The following is a 14,311-nucleotide window of genomic DNA, read 5'->3' on the forward strand; positions in this document are numbered from 1 at the left end:
CCATCTTAAAACCTTTCATTCTTCAGGTGTGCTGTGACTACGCTCTCCACGTCGGTGTCACGTGGTGGTCGCCATCCGTGAAGAAGGAAATGCAGCAGCTGGTAACTGAACATGGCATCAACTCGTTCAAGATGTTCATGGCTTACAAGGACGCCTGGATGCTGAATGACTACGAGCTCTGCCAGGTTATGGAGACTTGTGTCGAGTTGAAGGCCTTGCCTCTCGTAAGTATAAAATAAGAAATATATATACCGATTTATAATTACACCCACTAATAATTTAATGTATTACACAATTTTCCGATTTTTCTCAAAAGCCAATTTAATCTTAATTTATTTTCATGTATCTGTACTGTATTTTTACCTACCGTACTCAATTCAAATTAAATCAAAATAAACTTTATTCAAGTAGGCTTTTACAAGCACTTTTGAATCGTCATTTAACTATTAAGTGAAGTAAAATAATCTATATGTATGTTATATATTTAATTGGTGCCTAGAAAGACCTTTATTAAAATCAACGTGACAATTTCAGATTCACGCTGAAAACGGCAGTATAATCGCTCGCAACACCGAGAAGCTATTGGCTGCTGGAGTGACTGGACCCGAGGGCCACGCTTTGTCCAGGGACGAGGAGGTGGAGGCAGAAGCTGTCAACAGAGCCTGTGTTATCGCTAACCAGGTAAAATTATGAAAATTAAAATTAAATATGGATAAACAAAAGGTACGGACAACGCATCTGTGGAGATAAAAAAAATATTTAGCATTAGTTATATTGTTTCACATTCAATTATTAGAAAATTCTTCTGATAAAATGATAACAACTTGTATAAATGTTTGTATGAAAAATGTAATTTGTGTATGATAAAAAATATGAACACACACACTAATGAAAACTTTGGTACAGTCAGCAAAACAAATTGCAATTTCCAAAAATCTTAAGTTTGTATATTTAATGAAACTAAGTTTGATCTTGATAAACTTTTCAGATGAACGCTCCTCTCTACATAGTGCATGTGATGTCTAAGAGCGCTGTCCAAGCTCTCCGTCTCGCTCGGACAAGGCAGAAGCAACCTCTGTTCGGTGAAACCCTGGCTGCTACCATCGGTACTGACGGTAAGTGCAAAATTTACTCCACACAGATTTTACCAAAAAGGATTTTTGGAAGAATATTTTCGCACCTTTGCTTGTAACCTTTTTTTTAAATGTATATATTATTATTTTCTTTTACTCTGTAAGAACTAGCTTGCACTGGTAACTTTTGTCACGGTGACTGTTTCGCCACTCTTGTCAAATCCGTGAATATGTACAGATGCAGACACAAATGTCACCCAAATGTCACGTCGTAACGTGCGCGCACCTTCATATATATTCATGGACTCCACAAGAGTGACGAAACAATCACCGTGACAAAAATTACCAATGCCCGCTAGTTCTTACTATTGATAAGTTAACGACTAGTCAAGTGTAGCGAGTCTTTACTTACACAGTTATCTCTCTCTTTCAGTCATCATTGGTTTGACATAAGAGAGAAGAAGACATAACAATGTTTAAGTCCCTACACGATATAGTTTTATTGATTATTAAATAATTATTAAAGTGGATTTATTATGTATATCAATAAATACATATATTAAAAAGTAATTGTATTCCACTTTTGATGATAAGTCCTGTTCACTATCTTAATAATTTCTTCATTCTTAAAAAATACCTCCCTCGAAGTATAAAAAAATGACATAAAAATAGATGTAGTTTGTCTAGTTATTTTGTTGGGCTTGTATAAACAGACTTTGTATAAATAAATACTTGGTTTTTAGGGATGAGTGGGGTAAAATAACTATAGTCTAAAGAGTACAAGAAACATAAGCTCTTAGTTTATTACCTTGATGTGCATGATAGCTACGCTTGACACTATTTGAACATCATAATGTTTCATAGTGTTCGTGCATACGGTGGACAAATGATGCTTTCTATTTTTTCCGAGTCGAAATGACCCAGTGGTTAGAACGCGAGCATCTTAACCGATGATTGCGGGTTCAAACCCAGGCAGGCACCACTATATATATGTGCTTAATTTGTCTTTATAATTCATCTCATGCTCAGCGGTGAAGGAAAACATCGTGAGGAAACCTGCATGTAACAAATTTCAAAGAAATTCTGCCACATGTGTATCCCACCAACCCGCATTGGAACAGCGTGGTATATGTTCCAAACCTTCTCCTCAAAGGGAGAGGAGGCCTTTAGCCCAGCAGTGGGAATTTACAGGCTGTTGTTGTTTGTTGTTGTATTTTTTCTGATACGTTTTCACTTTGACAATTTATCTAGATATATAAGTAATCAAAGAATAATATATGTACGTATTCATCTTATAAGCATATGTTTAATGCGCCGTCCCGCAGGCTCGCACTACGGCAACGCGTGCTTCCGCCACGCCGCCGCGCACGTGCTGTCGCCGCCGCTGCGCTCGCCCGACACGCCCGCCGCCATCGTCGACGCGCTCGCGCAGTCAGTACCCACCACACGACACGATACACCACTCGCCACCACATCACAGTACCCCATTCACCGTACCACACACACCACCACACAACGATACACCGCCACCACATCACCGTACCTCACCACCACTCAACGATACACCACACGTCACCACACCGCGATACTCCACTCACTACCACACCTCGATACTCCATTCGCCACCACATCACCGTACCCCACTCACCGTACCCCACTCACCACCACACGTCACCATACCACGATTTACGACTGGCCACCCCATCTCGATACATCACTTCCCACCATACCGCAATATAGCAGTCACAATCCCACCGCAATACACCACTCACCACCCAACCGCGATACATCACTCGCCACCACACCACAATACGTCACTCGCCACCACTCGCTACCACGGCATACCAATGCATAATATTTACCACCACACCACGATATACTAATAACGACCACTCCACCATACATTTCTTACCACCACACAACGGCACATACAATCCAAAAATACTCTCGCTAAGTCACAATACTCTTCAATACAACCATCACATTGTTATTATTATTACACCACAATGATGTATATAGACATCAAAACGAACATAAGTTCTCGAATTTGAAATGTGTTAGTGATATGTCGACATGGCCCAGTGGTTAGAACGCGTGCATCTTAACCGATGATCTCGGGTTCAAACCCAGGCAAGCACCGCCGATTCATGTGCTTAATTTGTCTTTGTAATTCATCTCGTGCTCAGCGGTGAAGGAAACATCGTGAGGAAACCTGCATGTGACAAATTTCATAGAAATTCTGCCGCATGTGTATTCCACCAACCCGCATTGGAACAGCGTGGTGGAATATGTTCCAAACCTTCTCCTCAAAGGGAGAGGAGGCCTTTAGCCCAGCAGAGAGAATTTACAGGCTGTTGTTGTTGTTGTTGTTGTAGTGATATATCATTACAATTTATATTGATATAATAATGTTTCCAGTGACGACTTGCAAATAGTTGCCAGCGACAACTGCACCTTCCACGAGAAAGACAAGGAACTCGGGAAAGACAACTTCAGCAAGATACCCAATGGCGTTAATGGCGTGGAAGATCGCATGGCTATTCTCTGGCAGAAAGCGGTCAACACAGGTATGTGCATTTGATTGAATATAATTTGAAAGACGGAATCATTTTAGGAACTCCTAAATCATCTAAAAATACACAAGAATGATTTGGTCCGGCCAAACACATAAACCATTTTATGACTAAAACGGAATACCATGGTGGAATGCCGAAAAATCTTCTAAAATGGTGGCGCAAAAATGGTCCACCTAAAACCTATCAATCTACCATTTTATTTGAAATAAATTTAGTTTTAACGGATTCGAATCGCGTATATTAATTATTTTTATCATCCCGACGTTTCGAGCACTTTACAGCGTTCGTGGTAACGGGTAGTTAATATACGCGATTCAAATCCGTTAAAACTAGTTTTATTTCAATGTGTAATAATCGCGAAAATCTAAGACAACATTACCATTTTATTTGTTGATCTTAATAGATACATAGAATACTAATGTATTCCTTCATAAACTGGTAACAGAAATTGCAAATTCTTAGTCAGTTAAAATTAGAGTATTATGGGTGTTTAGAAAAATGAGCTACAAAGACGACCTCCATGGTCGAGTGGTGTATACACCGGTTTTCATGGGTACGCCACTCTGAAATTCCGGGTTCGATTCCCGGCCGAGTCGATGTAGATTACCATTAGTTTTCTATATTGTCTTGGGTCTGAGTGTTTGTGGTACCGTCGTTACTTCTGATTGTCCATAACACAAGTGCTATAGCTACTTACATTGGGATCAGAGTAATGTATGTGATGTTGTCTCATATTTATAAAAAAAAAAAAAAAGGGCTGGAATTGCGAAGGTTGAACAGGTTGTGACAGGCTCTCTCCGTACTCGGGGCTGGATGCAAACCGGATTCCCAGCCTCCTGTCAGTCAGGCGAAGACGGAGCGCCGGTGGGGTTTAGTGGGTAGGGGCCTTTTGCCGAGTCCCACATAACCCGCGGAGTCCTCCCGGACTCAGCGTAAATGCATTCCCCATCGGAAAAAAAAAAAAAAAGTCTCTCTCCGTACTGTAACCAAGTGGCCGTCCTCAGGCGCGATGGACCCGTGCCGCTTCGTGGCTGTGAGCAGCGCGGCTGCGGCGCGCGCGTTCGGGCTGTGGCCGCGCAAGGGCCGCGTGTGCGAGGGCGCCGACGCCGACCTGGCGCTGTGGGACCCGCGCCGCGAGCGCGCCATATCCGCGCGCACGCACCACCACGCCACCGACTTCAACATCTTCGAGGTAACCACCCTGACTACTCCCGTAAGCTCCAGGATGTCGTCACGTCCATTTCGGTCATTGCGGCCAATTTTCGAGGTGCGCCTTCATTCCATTCATTCCATTCATTCCATTCATTCCATTCTCCTCATTGCCGCCAATCTCACGTACACTCCCGTAACCTGATAAGACAGAGGACAGAATCTCGTGACTATGCCATTGGAAAAACAAAGCAGTCATACTACGATATTATTACGATATCCCAAAGTAAGTTTACGTGGTTACGGGTTGTGATTGCGTCCCGACTTAACTTCATTGATGATGACATGCTTAGGAATGAAACGATCGCTACCAGGCCGTTTCCTTTAAAAGTAAATCCGTTACTATTGAACACAAAATCTGATAAAAACAAATTATCCCGTTGAGTCTCAAGTGTGATATGCTCTGCGAACAATTACGGTAGAATTATAGTGGTAGTGCCGTACTGCATACCTCTCAGTTGCAGTCGAATGGGCCGGCACGCCCGGGGAAGTACCACTCTCTCACTTAAAGCACTAAGACTGGTAAGTGAGAGTTCCGGAGGCCCGATCGCTCTCCCCCCAAAACATGGTTATGCAGAATTTGGTGATATTACCTCAGGAGGGTACCATCAGCGACTGCGGTGGAGAATCCCTCTCTGGGCATCCATGCTTAGGACGTACAACACCTGAGCAGTGATGCCCAGGCTGCCCTCCTAATTCTGGGGGGGGCAATTTTGCGCTCACTACTGTCCGGGGCAAGCGGTATAAGGCAACCTCTACCATACACGCTGTGGACTTCTGCAACATAAGGGGACTCAACTCCAACTTGAATGCCGTTCACTTTTACCTTGAGACGGCGAAGCCGGCCTTGCTCTTTCTTACCGAGATCCAGATATCTTCTCCTACCTATACGTCTTTTCTCTCTTACCCCGGGTACAAATTGGAGCATACTTTTGTTTTGCGTTTACGTCAGACATGATATCTGCTCTCGACGCCTGGGCAGCCTTGAAGGGCAGGACCTATCAATTATCTGGCTGCGCGTAGACTGCGACGACCATCCGCGATTTCAATGCCCATCATACAAAGTGGCTTGGATCACGCACCACTGATCATGCGGGGTAGATCTGTTCTCAACTTCGCTTTGGCATATGATTTGACATAGGTGGTCACCTAACCAACGCGAATACCGGACGAGGAGAATCATACATCTTCCCTGTTGGACCTTCTGCTGACTTCGCGTCCAGATGGCTATCAGATTCCCATCGATCCCCCACTGGGCTCGTCGGACCACTGTCTCGTCCGGAGTACAGTGCCGGTAACACGGTACTCACAACCTCGTTTCGCGGGCTGCTGTCGCGTGTCGCACTATAATTCAGCAGATTGGGGTTGGATGCGGTTCTTCTTTGCATCTTACCCATGGGGGCGGGTTTGTTTCTCGATGGATGATCCGACCGTTGTTGCTGACTCTGTCGCCGATGTAGGGTATGGACTTTTTCATTCCATACTCTGCGGTCCCATTGGTGGCAAGTCCCAGCCCTGGTTTGGTCGTTTCTGTAAAATGGCTTCAAGCCGAAAATGGGAACGCTACCAAGACTGGGCCAATGCATCAACGTCTCGTAATGCAAACACAAGCACATTCAGAAAAGAATATAACTCTGCTTCTGGGTCTTTCAAAAACGTGATTGCTCAGGCGAAGTCGAAGTACATTGGCAGAATTGGCGACAGACTGGTGCGCTTCCCTTCAGGAACACGTGCGTTCTGGTCTGTCGCGAAGGCTGTCCTAGCTAATTTTTGTTAGCCTTTCTTCCCACCTCTGCACAGGGACGGGTAGTCATTGGCCCATACCGCGAAGGAAAAAGGCCGATCTTTTAGGCTCTCTCTTCGAGTCGAACTCGACTCTGGATGACCAAGGAAAGTGATCACCGCTGTGTGATACAACGATGCTGGAGTTAAAATTTCGGTAAAGTGCAGTTCTCAAAGCACTTTTTTCCTTGGACATTCACAAGTCGAGTGGCATCCCTCCAATAGTGCTACGGACATGTCCTCCCGAGTTGGCACCGGTCTTAACGCGTCTTTTCCGGCAATCCTACGCATTAGGCGTCGTCCCGAACTCCTGGAAGACTGCTTTGGTCCTAAAAAGGCAACCGCTCAGATCCGTCCAAATATAGGCCTATAGCCATCACCTTGCTTCCCAAGATAATACAGTCCCTTATTAACTGCCAGCTCCTGCGGTATCTAGAGGAGAACCAGCTGATTAGCGACCGCCAGTACGGTTTCCGTCGGAGTCTGTCGGCCGGTGATCTTCTAGTTTACCTTACTCATAGACGGGCTGAAGCAGTTGAGAGCAAGGGTGAGGAATTAGCAGCCAGCTTGGACATAGCGAAGGCCATCGATCGCGTGTGGCACAAAGCGCTTCTTTCGAAGCTTCCTTCCTATGGTCTTCCCGGGAAATTATGCAATTGGATTAACAGCGTTTTGGCAGATCGGAGCATCAAGTTCGTTGTCGAATGCTCTGACTTAGAATTCGTCAATGCTGGTGTTCCACAAGGCTGCGTTCTATCCACTGTTTCTTCTGCATATCAATGATTTGTTGCAAATCGGGAACATTCATTGCTATGCAGACGACAGTACCTTTGACTCCTTATACACCGACCGCGCTAATATTGTCTGAAATCGAGTCTTCGTTAAACGAAGTTTCGAACTGGGGCCGGCTAAATTAAGTCCATTTCAACCCCAAAAAGATGCAAGATTGCGCGATAACCGCTAAAAAACACCATTTGTCGTATCTCCACGATTTGAGAACGCCGAGAGTAGTATCGGAATACTTGGCGTTGAATTTTCTAGCCTCGTTTAGTTCCGCGGTCAATTGGAAGGCAAAGCAAAATTGGCTTCAAAAAAGCTCGGTGTGCTCAGCAAGGCGAGACAGTATTCCACGTCGGCCCATTGCCTAAAACTTTACAAGGCGCAAATTCGACCTTATATGGAGTATTGCTCTCACCTCTGGGCGGTTGGTACCCAGTACCAGCTACTTCCATTTGACCGCATCCAACGTAGAGCGGCTCGAGTTATCGACGATCAAGCCCTTTCCGATCTCCTTGATTCTTTGGCTTTGCGTAGAGATGTTGGATCACTCTGCATCTTCTACCGAATTTTTCACGGGGAATGTTCCGAGGAATTGTTCGGATTAATCCCGGATGCTGAATTTCACCTTCGGACATCTCGCCAAAATTCTAAGTTTCACCCGCACCATCTTGATGTCCGAAAATCCACAACAGCGCGATTTCTCAGACATTTTCTGCCTCGCACAACCACTTTGTGGAACCAGCTTCCGCCGACGGTTTTTCCGAACCGATACGACATGGGAACCTTCAAAAGAAGAGCGTACTCCTTTCTTAAAGGCCGGCAACGCACCTGCAATCCCCTGGTGTTGCAGATGTCCATGGGCGGTGGTAGTTACTTTCCATCAGGTGAGCCTCCTGCTCGTTTGCCACCTGTCATAAAAAAAAATTGACAGTCAACAAGAATGCGTAATATATTGAATTAAGACATATTAATTAACAAAAAAATTTAATTTGATCGCTCTCATTTTATGGAGACCTCATAATATATAACAGTTGTTGTTATATATTACTTGTCAACAGCTTCAAAAAGTCACAGCAGTGATAACTTACTGTATTTTCAGGGTCAACACGTAATCGGTAGCCCGCAGTACGTCATCGTCAACGGTCGCGTTTGCCTCGACGACGGCGAACTGCGAGTCGTTGAAGGTAACAGATTATTATTATCTCATCACCTGTTGCATTCGCTTTATTCTTAAATATTATAATTTAATGAATAAAGGTAAAATAATTTTGCCATGAAAAATAATATAAAATCGAAAAACAAACTTCCTCAAACATTTTTCTCCACTTATTCTCAATGACTACCACAGATTATATTGCAACACTATTGAGTGCAATGTCAAGTCAAGGTCATAGTTATTAGTTGTCAAACCGGCTATATCATGTACTACTATGTACCTTATAAATTTGACAAAAAAAAAATAACAGAAAAAAAAGACCCGCTGAGTTTCTTTCGCCGGTTCTTCTCAGGTCAGGGTGTTCCTTTTTCCGAACCGGTGGTAGTGTTTATTTGACAATCAATAAGTAAGTGTAATGCTTTTATATTGAATAAAGGAATTTGAGTTTGTGTGTGTGTGTGTGTGTGCACAGGCTTCGGCAAGTTCCTGCCCACGCCGCCCAACGCGCCGGCCGTGTACGGCGCGCGTGGCGAGCGCGCCCCCAGCGCGGCGCCGCCCGCCGCGCCAGAGTCCCCGCGAGCCTCGCCCATCTACACCAACGGGACTCCCACCGGTGAGCTCACCTACGTATACAGGATGATTTTTTTTTATGGTTTAGGTTGGCGGACGACCATATGGGCCACCTGATGGTAAGTAGTCACCATCACCCATAAACAATGACACTGCAAGAAATATTAACCATTCCTTACATCGTCAATGTGCCACCAACCTTGGGAACTAAGATGTTATGTCCCTTGTGCCTGTAGTTACACTGGCTCACTCAACATAAAACCGGAATACAACAAAACTGAGTACTGTTATTTGGCGGTAGAATGACTGATGAGTGGGTGGTACCTACCCAGACGGGCTTGCACAAAGCCCTACCACCAAGTAAAAATATTTTAAATAGCTAGGCGAATGCGCATTGGGGCCACGTGATGGTAAATGATCACCATCTTTCCTTACATCTCCGATGCGCCAACAATCTTGGGAACTAAGTTATTCTATCGTTCGTGTCTGTAGTTATACAGGATCACTCAGCCCTATACCTGGATCACAACAATACAAGTGCTGCTTGGCGGTAGAATATGATCAATGGGTGGTACCTGGTGGTAACCAAACGGTCTTGCACAAACATCTACCTAGTTTTTCTCTATTTTATTGGCATGTAGCAAATTGTAATAAGTTTTGGTTTTCATTGGTCTACATTATAATCATACCTTTTTATTCAGACTGACATAAAAAAGCACTCCAAAAAGTCTACACATAAGACATGATACTGATAATCCTATATTTATCAATCTGGAACCTTTAAATAAATATTGAATTAAACAAAATTTTAAAATGCCATATCTTATTTAATTTTTAGTTGAATTTATACAGTTTAAAAGTTTCAATAATTGTAATTTTAATGTTTGTATGCTTTACAGAGCTCAGCATATCCAACAAGCAGATGGAAGGTCTGTCGGTGTCGGGCTGCAGCACCCCCACGGGACGCAAGATGCGGGAGCCCGGACAGCGAGACTTGCAAAACTCCACCTTTTCTATCAGCCGTGAGTCACCTTACAAATCTTTCAAAAGAAAGCAAATAAATCCATAACGAAGATTTGGTCCTTCGAGCCGGATGTTAACTTGATATATTCATTTTAAGATATGTACATTACATTACTAATTTATACTAATTACAGTTTCCTAGTTATGTAATATTCGATATTCTACTTTTATTTTATTGACAGAACACATAACTTATCTTTTAATTATATATTGACTATATTTTGAGATATCCTAACATCAAGATTGAACCAACCACATATTATTCATATTTATCCACATATTTTGAAATACGATTAAAATATTGCCCACAATCTTTTATATGAGATATTCATTTAAGAAATGTGTTACTTCGTGACGCGTCTGTAATTACATGTGTACGACTTTCAAACCGGGACAACAATACAAAAAATATTTCAGTTTAACGAATATTATTATTTTAATTAAATTTATTACAGTTATAAAAGAAAATAATGTTAATACTTAATAAAGTTTATAGTTAAAGTAACATGCGTAACATCATATAAACTCTTTCTTCGTTTCCATTTCACAGAGGAACTTGAAGGCTTGGATACGAAAACATCAGTGCGTGTCCGAAACCCACCGGGCGGGAAGTCATCCGGCCTCTGGTAAACCGGTCCGAACCGGTTACAGCCGGAAAAGAAGATTGCTTTGCAGCGGCGCTAGTTATGCTTGTTTGTGGAAAAATAAAATATTAAGGTAATTGTAATGTTACTGTCATAATGACAGTTGACCGTATTCTTTATTGAATATACATTTTAAAAGTTGTAAACGATATGTTTACATGTTGGTACAAATTTTGATCCAATTTGTTAACGCACTACATTCGGTAGTCTTGATAATTGTAAATGAATATTTCACTTTTTTACAATACAAGCCTTTTACCCTTTTATTCATAAATATTTATAAAACAGTATAGACCAGACACAATATTTAATAAATGACAAAATCGAATAGAGTATTTTGAATTGAAATATATTCAATACAATACAAAATTATGGAATTGTTTAATAAACTTTATGAATAAGGCTGTTTAAAAGAAAAGTAATATTTAATTGACATATATCTGACTTTTATTTTTTCACAAATAAAGCGCATTTTCGTTTGAGCTTGGAGCGTTCAGGAACCAACCTATGTTATCTTTTATATGCTATAATCACATAATTTAACATAAAAGATCGGTTGATTTTTATATATTATTTTCGTTATTAACTACAATTTTTAATTAGAAAAATTGTATCTTTCATTACAATATTTTATTGTATTTATTTTTAAATACATACAAATAAAAATATTTAATTGAAATGTCAGATATAATACAATTTGTGATTTATGTTAAATGTTAACTAAGAATGCAGTGACAAAAATCCGATCACAAATCTAATCTACAAAAAGGTTTCTAAACTCCATACAAGTTAGTAAGGACTTGACATAGCATGCTTATAATAAGGAGTTTTTTGTGCTCCAAAAAACACCTCCTCAATAATTTATCTATACATAGTATTGTATAATATACTTTACTATCAAGTGATTAAAATGTTGGTTAAGACCTTAGCCCTGTGGGACATTTATGGGATCTTATTACTACATATATAATTTAGACTTATAATTAGTTATAACAAAGCATTTCTATTGGACGAATTTTGTCTAACTTCATAATTTAATGGCATTTTTTTAGATATGTTATGAAAAATTATGTAACTATAGCCTCGTATTAGAATGCTTACTTTATGCATGTAGCTCTAGTAAATATAATTCGCGTTAATTTATTCAGTTCTCTAATCTATAGACTGATTCCGTAGACAAAATTAGATTTAGACGAACATTTTTACACCATGGTAAAAAAATATTTTTATGTTATTAGCAATTTAAGATGTTTAACAATATTTTGTATCGGAATTATAATTGACCAAATAGTGATTGTGGGTTTATGAAGTTTAAATAAATTATGATAATTTTGTGAAGACTTACTAGCAATGGTATAATGACTTCTCAGCCATGTAAAGTCAAAGATTCAATTGTGACTCTTTATTTTATGTAATGTTGTAATCGCTCCTAATCTTTAAGTATCCTTAGAAGAGAAAAAAAAATGTAATTTCATTAAAACTTGAGTGAGGAATCTATTTGAAAATATACTCAATAATTTAAATATTGTTAACATCATTACATATTAAAATTATATAGTTGACATTTTTTACAATTTGCTACCTATGTTTAATATGACTTGTTTTATTGTCACTGTATTGAAACATTTATTTAAACTTTATAAGTCACTGTAGCCGAGTAGAAAAAAACAATTTTGTAATTTTCTAGCCAAAGCATACTATAAAAATGAATTTTTAAACTCTTGTAGTGTCAAACTGTATTGGTCTAATATTTTACTGTTAGTTAAGATTATTAATGAAAAATAATATAGTCAGTAGCTTCAGATATGATTGTGTTCTTCGTTTGAATGATATATTATATGCTATTATATGTTATGTTATTTTTGAATCAGATGTCACAATTATTTTTAACTTAACAAGTTAGCCCTGTCTGTAGAAACTTATTGTACTTATAATAATGTTATTATAAAACCTATTTGTGTGTTCCAGTTGAAAATGTTATTTGACGCTATAAGTATAAATTATTTTAAGATTATTAGAATTATTAGCACTTAAAAATTATTTCTCTCTAACGACATTCTCTTTGCAAGTAACGCCATCTCTGATCGTCATTTGTAATTAATATTTTTAAAATACTTCTACAAACTCTGTGTAACCAAAGATCTTATATCTTGTATTAGACTCTACACTATAACATTGAAACGTTATTTGTCTTTGTAATCGGCATCATGTTTTATAGTGTTTTATAATTTTTGTACGTCTGTCCTTTACTGCATTGTCACAAATAAACAATGTAATCTCACACATACCTGTTTCATTTATGTCTTTATTTACAACTAAAACGGATAATCAGCTGTGTGTCTGTGTATACTCTTATTAAAATAAGAATTTTGTTATAAACTACAAACAAAATATTCTAACAATTCCACTACTAGACATAATATAATTTAAGAAACACTGCGAAATCTGTGTCCAGAACAATTCAGTTCAGTTATTCAAATAATTTTGCACCTAATTACACTTAACATATATATATTGCTGTTACTAATCAGTAAAATGTATGTTCAGGTATTATTCATGAAAGTTAAAATAATTGATATGAGATTCATCATTCAAAAATGCAGCCTATTGGTCCATGGTGGAGTAAAAACGCAAATTTTGTTTTAAAACTAAACTTAAAGATTTCCTAACGATTAAACTATTATTGAAATGTGTATGCATTTATGGAATTTTATACTTCGTAAGATATCATTTTTTTATATTTAGTCACTGTTTATTTAACTATTTTATTATAGTTTCAATATTTTGAATATCTGAACTATTATTGCTGGACGCAACATGCTAACCTAACCTAACATAAGCGCCTGGAAGTGGGCTCAAAAGATTGCACAAGCATATATCAAGGCACACACAGTACTTTTTATTTAAAAAAAGTAAAGTCAGTCAGCCGGTGTAAGAAATAAGTTGTCGCACTTTTAGGAGTAACATAAAACAGTATCCTATATCTATGAAGTTCAAGCATGCTTCATACATAATTTAATCAAATTCGGTTCAGTAATTTGGCGTTAAAGAGCAACACAGCCAAACCAAGGAATTATTTTCGAATTTATATATAATACTCTAGATTTTGTTTTCACAATTTTATCAAAACCTAGTTAATACAGTGTGAGTACACCTTTTACTGTGAACACTGATCAAGCACCGTTGTTTAAATTATGGCTGTTAAATCACTATAATCAAAAATATACCAATAGTTGATCATATATTTTGGTTTAAAGAGCTCTGGTAGGTTTTCTTTTGCACGAAGCAGAAACGTTGCATACAAGATATTCTATGAATAATTTCTGATTGATAATGGAACCTATCAATTTTTCCATTACTATGTACATTTCTTAATTACCTATTCAAACACCTAATTTGGTGTACAATACATTACTCTTATGGGCTAATCGCAGACATCAAATAAGCATATTTGATGTCTTATATATTATGATGATTAGCCCATAAGAGACGATTTGA

General features: G+C 39.2%; 1 protein-coding gene across 2 annotated transcripts in view; it reads left to right on the forward strand.

The window, feature by feature from the left end:
• The window catches only part of LOC124540475 (dihydropyrimidinase), a 71,711-nt gene extending 60,829 nt beyond the window's left edge, over window positions 1-10,882 (forward strand). For both annotated transcript variants that reach the window (XM_047118079.1, XM_047118077.1), the window contains exons 5-14: window positions 27-224; window positions 535-681; window positions 989-1,115; window positions 2,399-2,504; window positions 3,492-3,640; window positions 4,654-4,841; window positions 8,520-8,604; window positions 9,049-9,189; window positions 10,046-10,168; window positions 10,720-10,882. In XM_047118079.1, coding sequence (XP_046974035.1) covers window positions 27-224; window positions 535-681; window positions 989-1,115; window positions 2,399-2,504; window positions 3,492-3,640; window positions 4,654-4,841; window positions 8,520-8,604; window positions 9,049-9,189; window positions 10,046-10,168; window positions 10,720-10,799 — 1,344 coding nt within the window. In that variant the 3' untranslated portion in view covers window positions 10,800-10,882. The remainder of the gene's footprint in view (window positions 1-26; window positions 225-534; window positions 682-988; window positions 1,116-2,398; window positions 2,505-3,491; window positions 3,641-4,653; window positions 4,842-8,519; window positions 8,605-9,048; window positions 9,190-10,045; window positions 10,169-10,719) is intronic.
• Window positions 10,883-14,311: the final 3,429 nt, after the last annotated feature.

This window comes from Vanessa cardui, chromosome 25 (genome assembly GCF_905220365.1).
Source record: "Vanessa cardui chromosome 25, ilVanCard2.1, whole genome shotgun sequence".
NCBI lineage: Eukaryota > Metazoa > Arthropoda > Insecta > Lepidoptera > Nymphalidae > Vanessa > Vanessa cardui.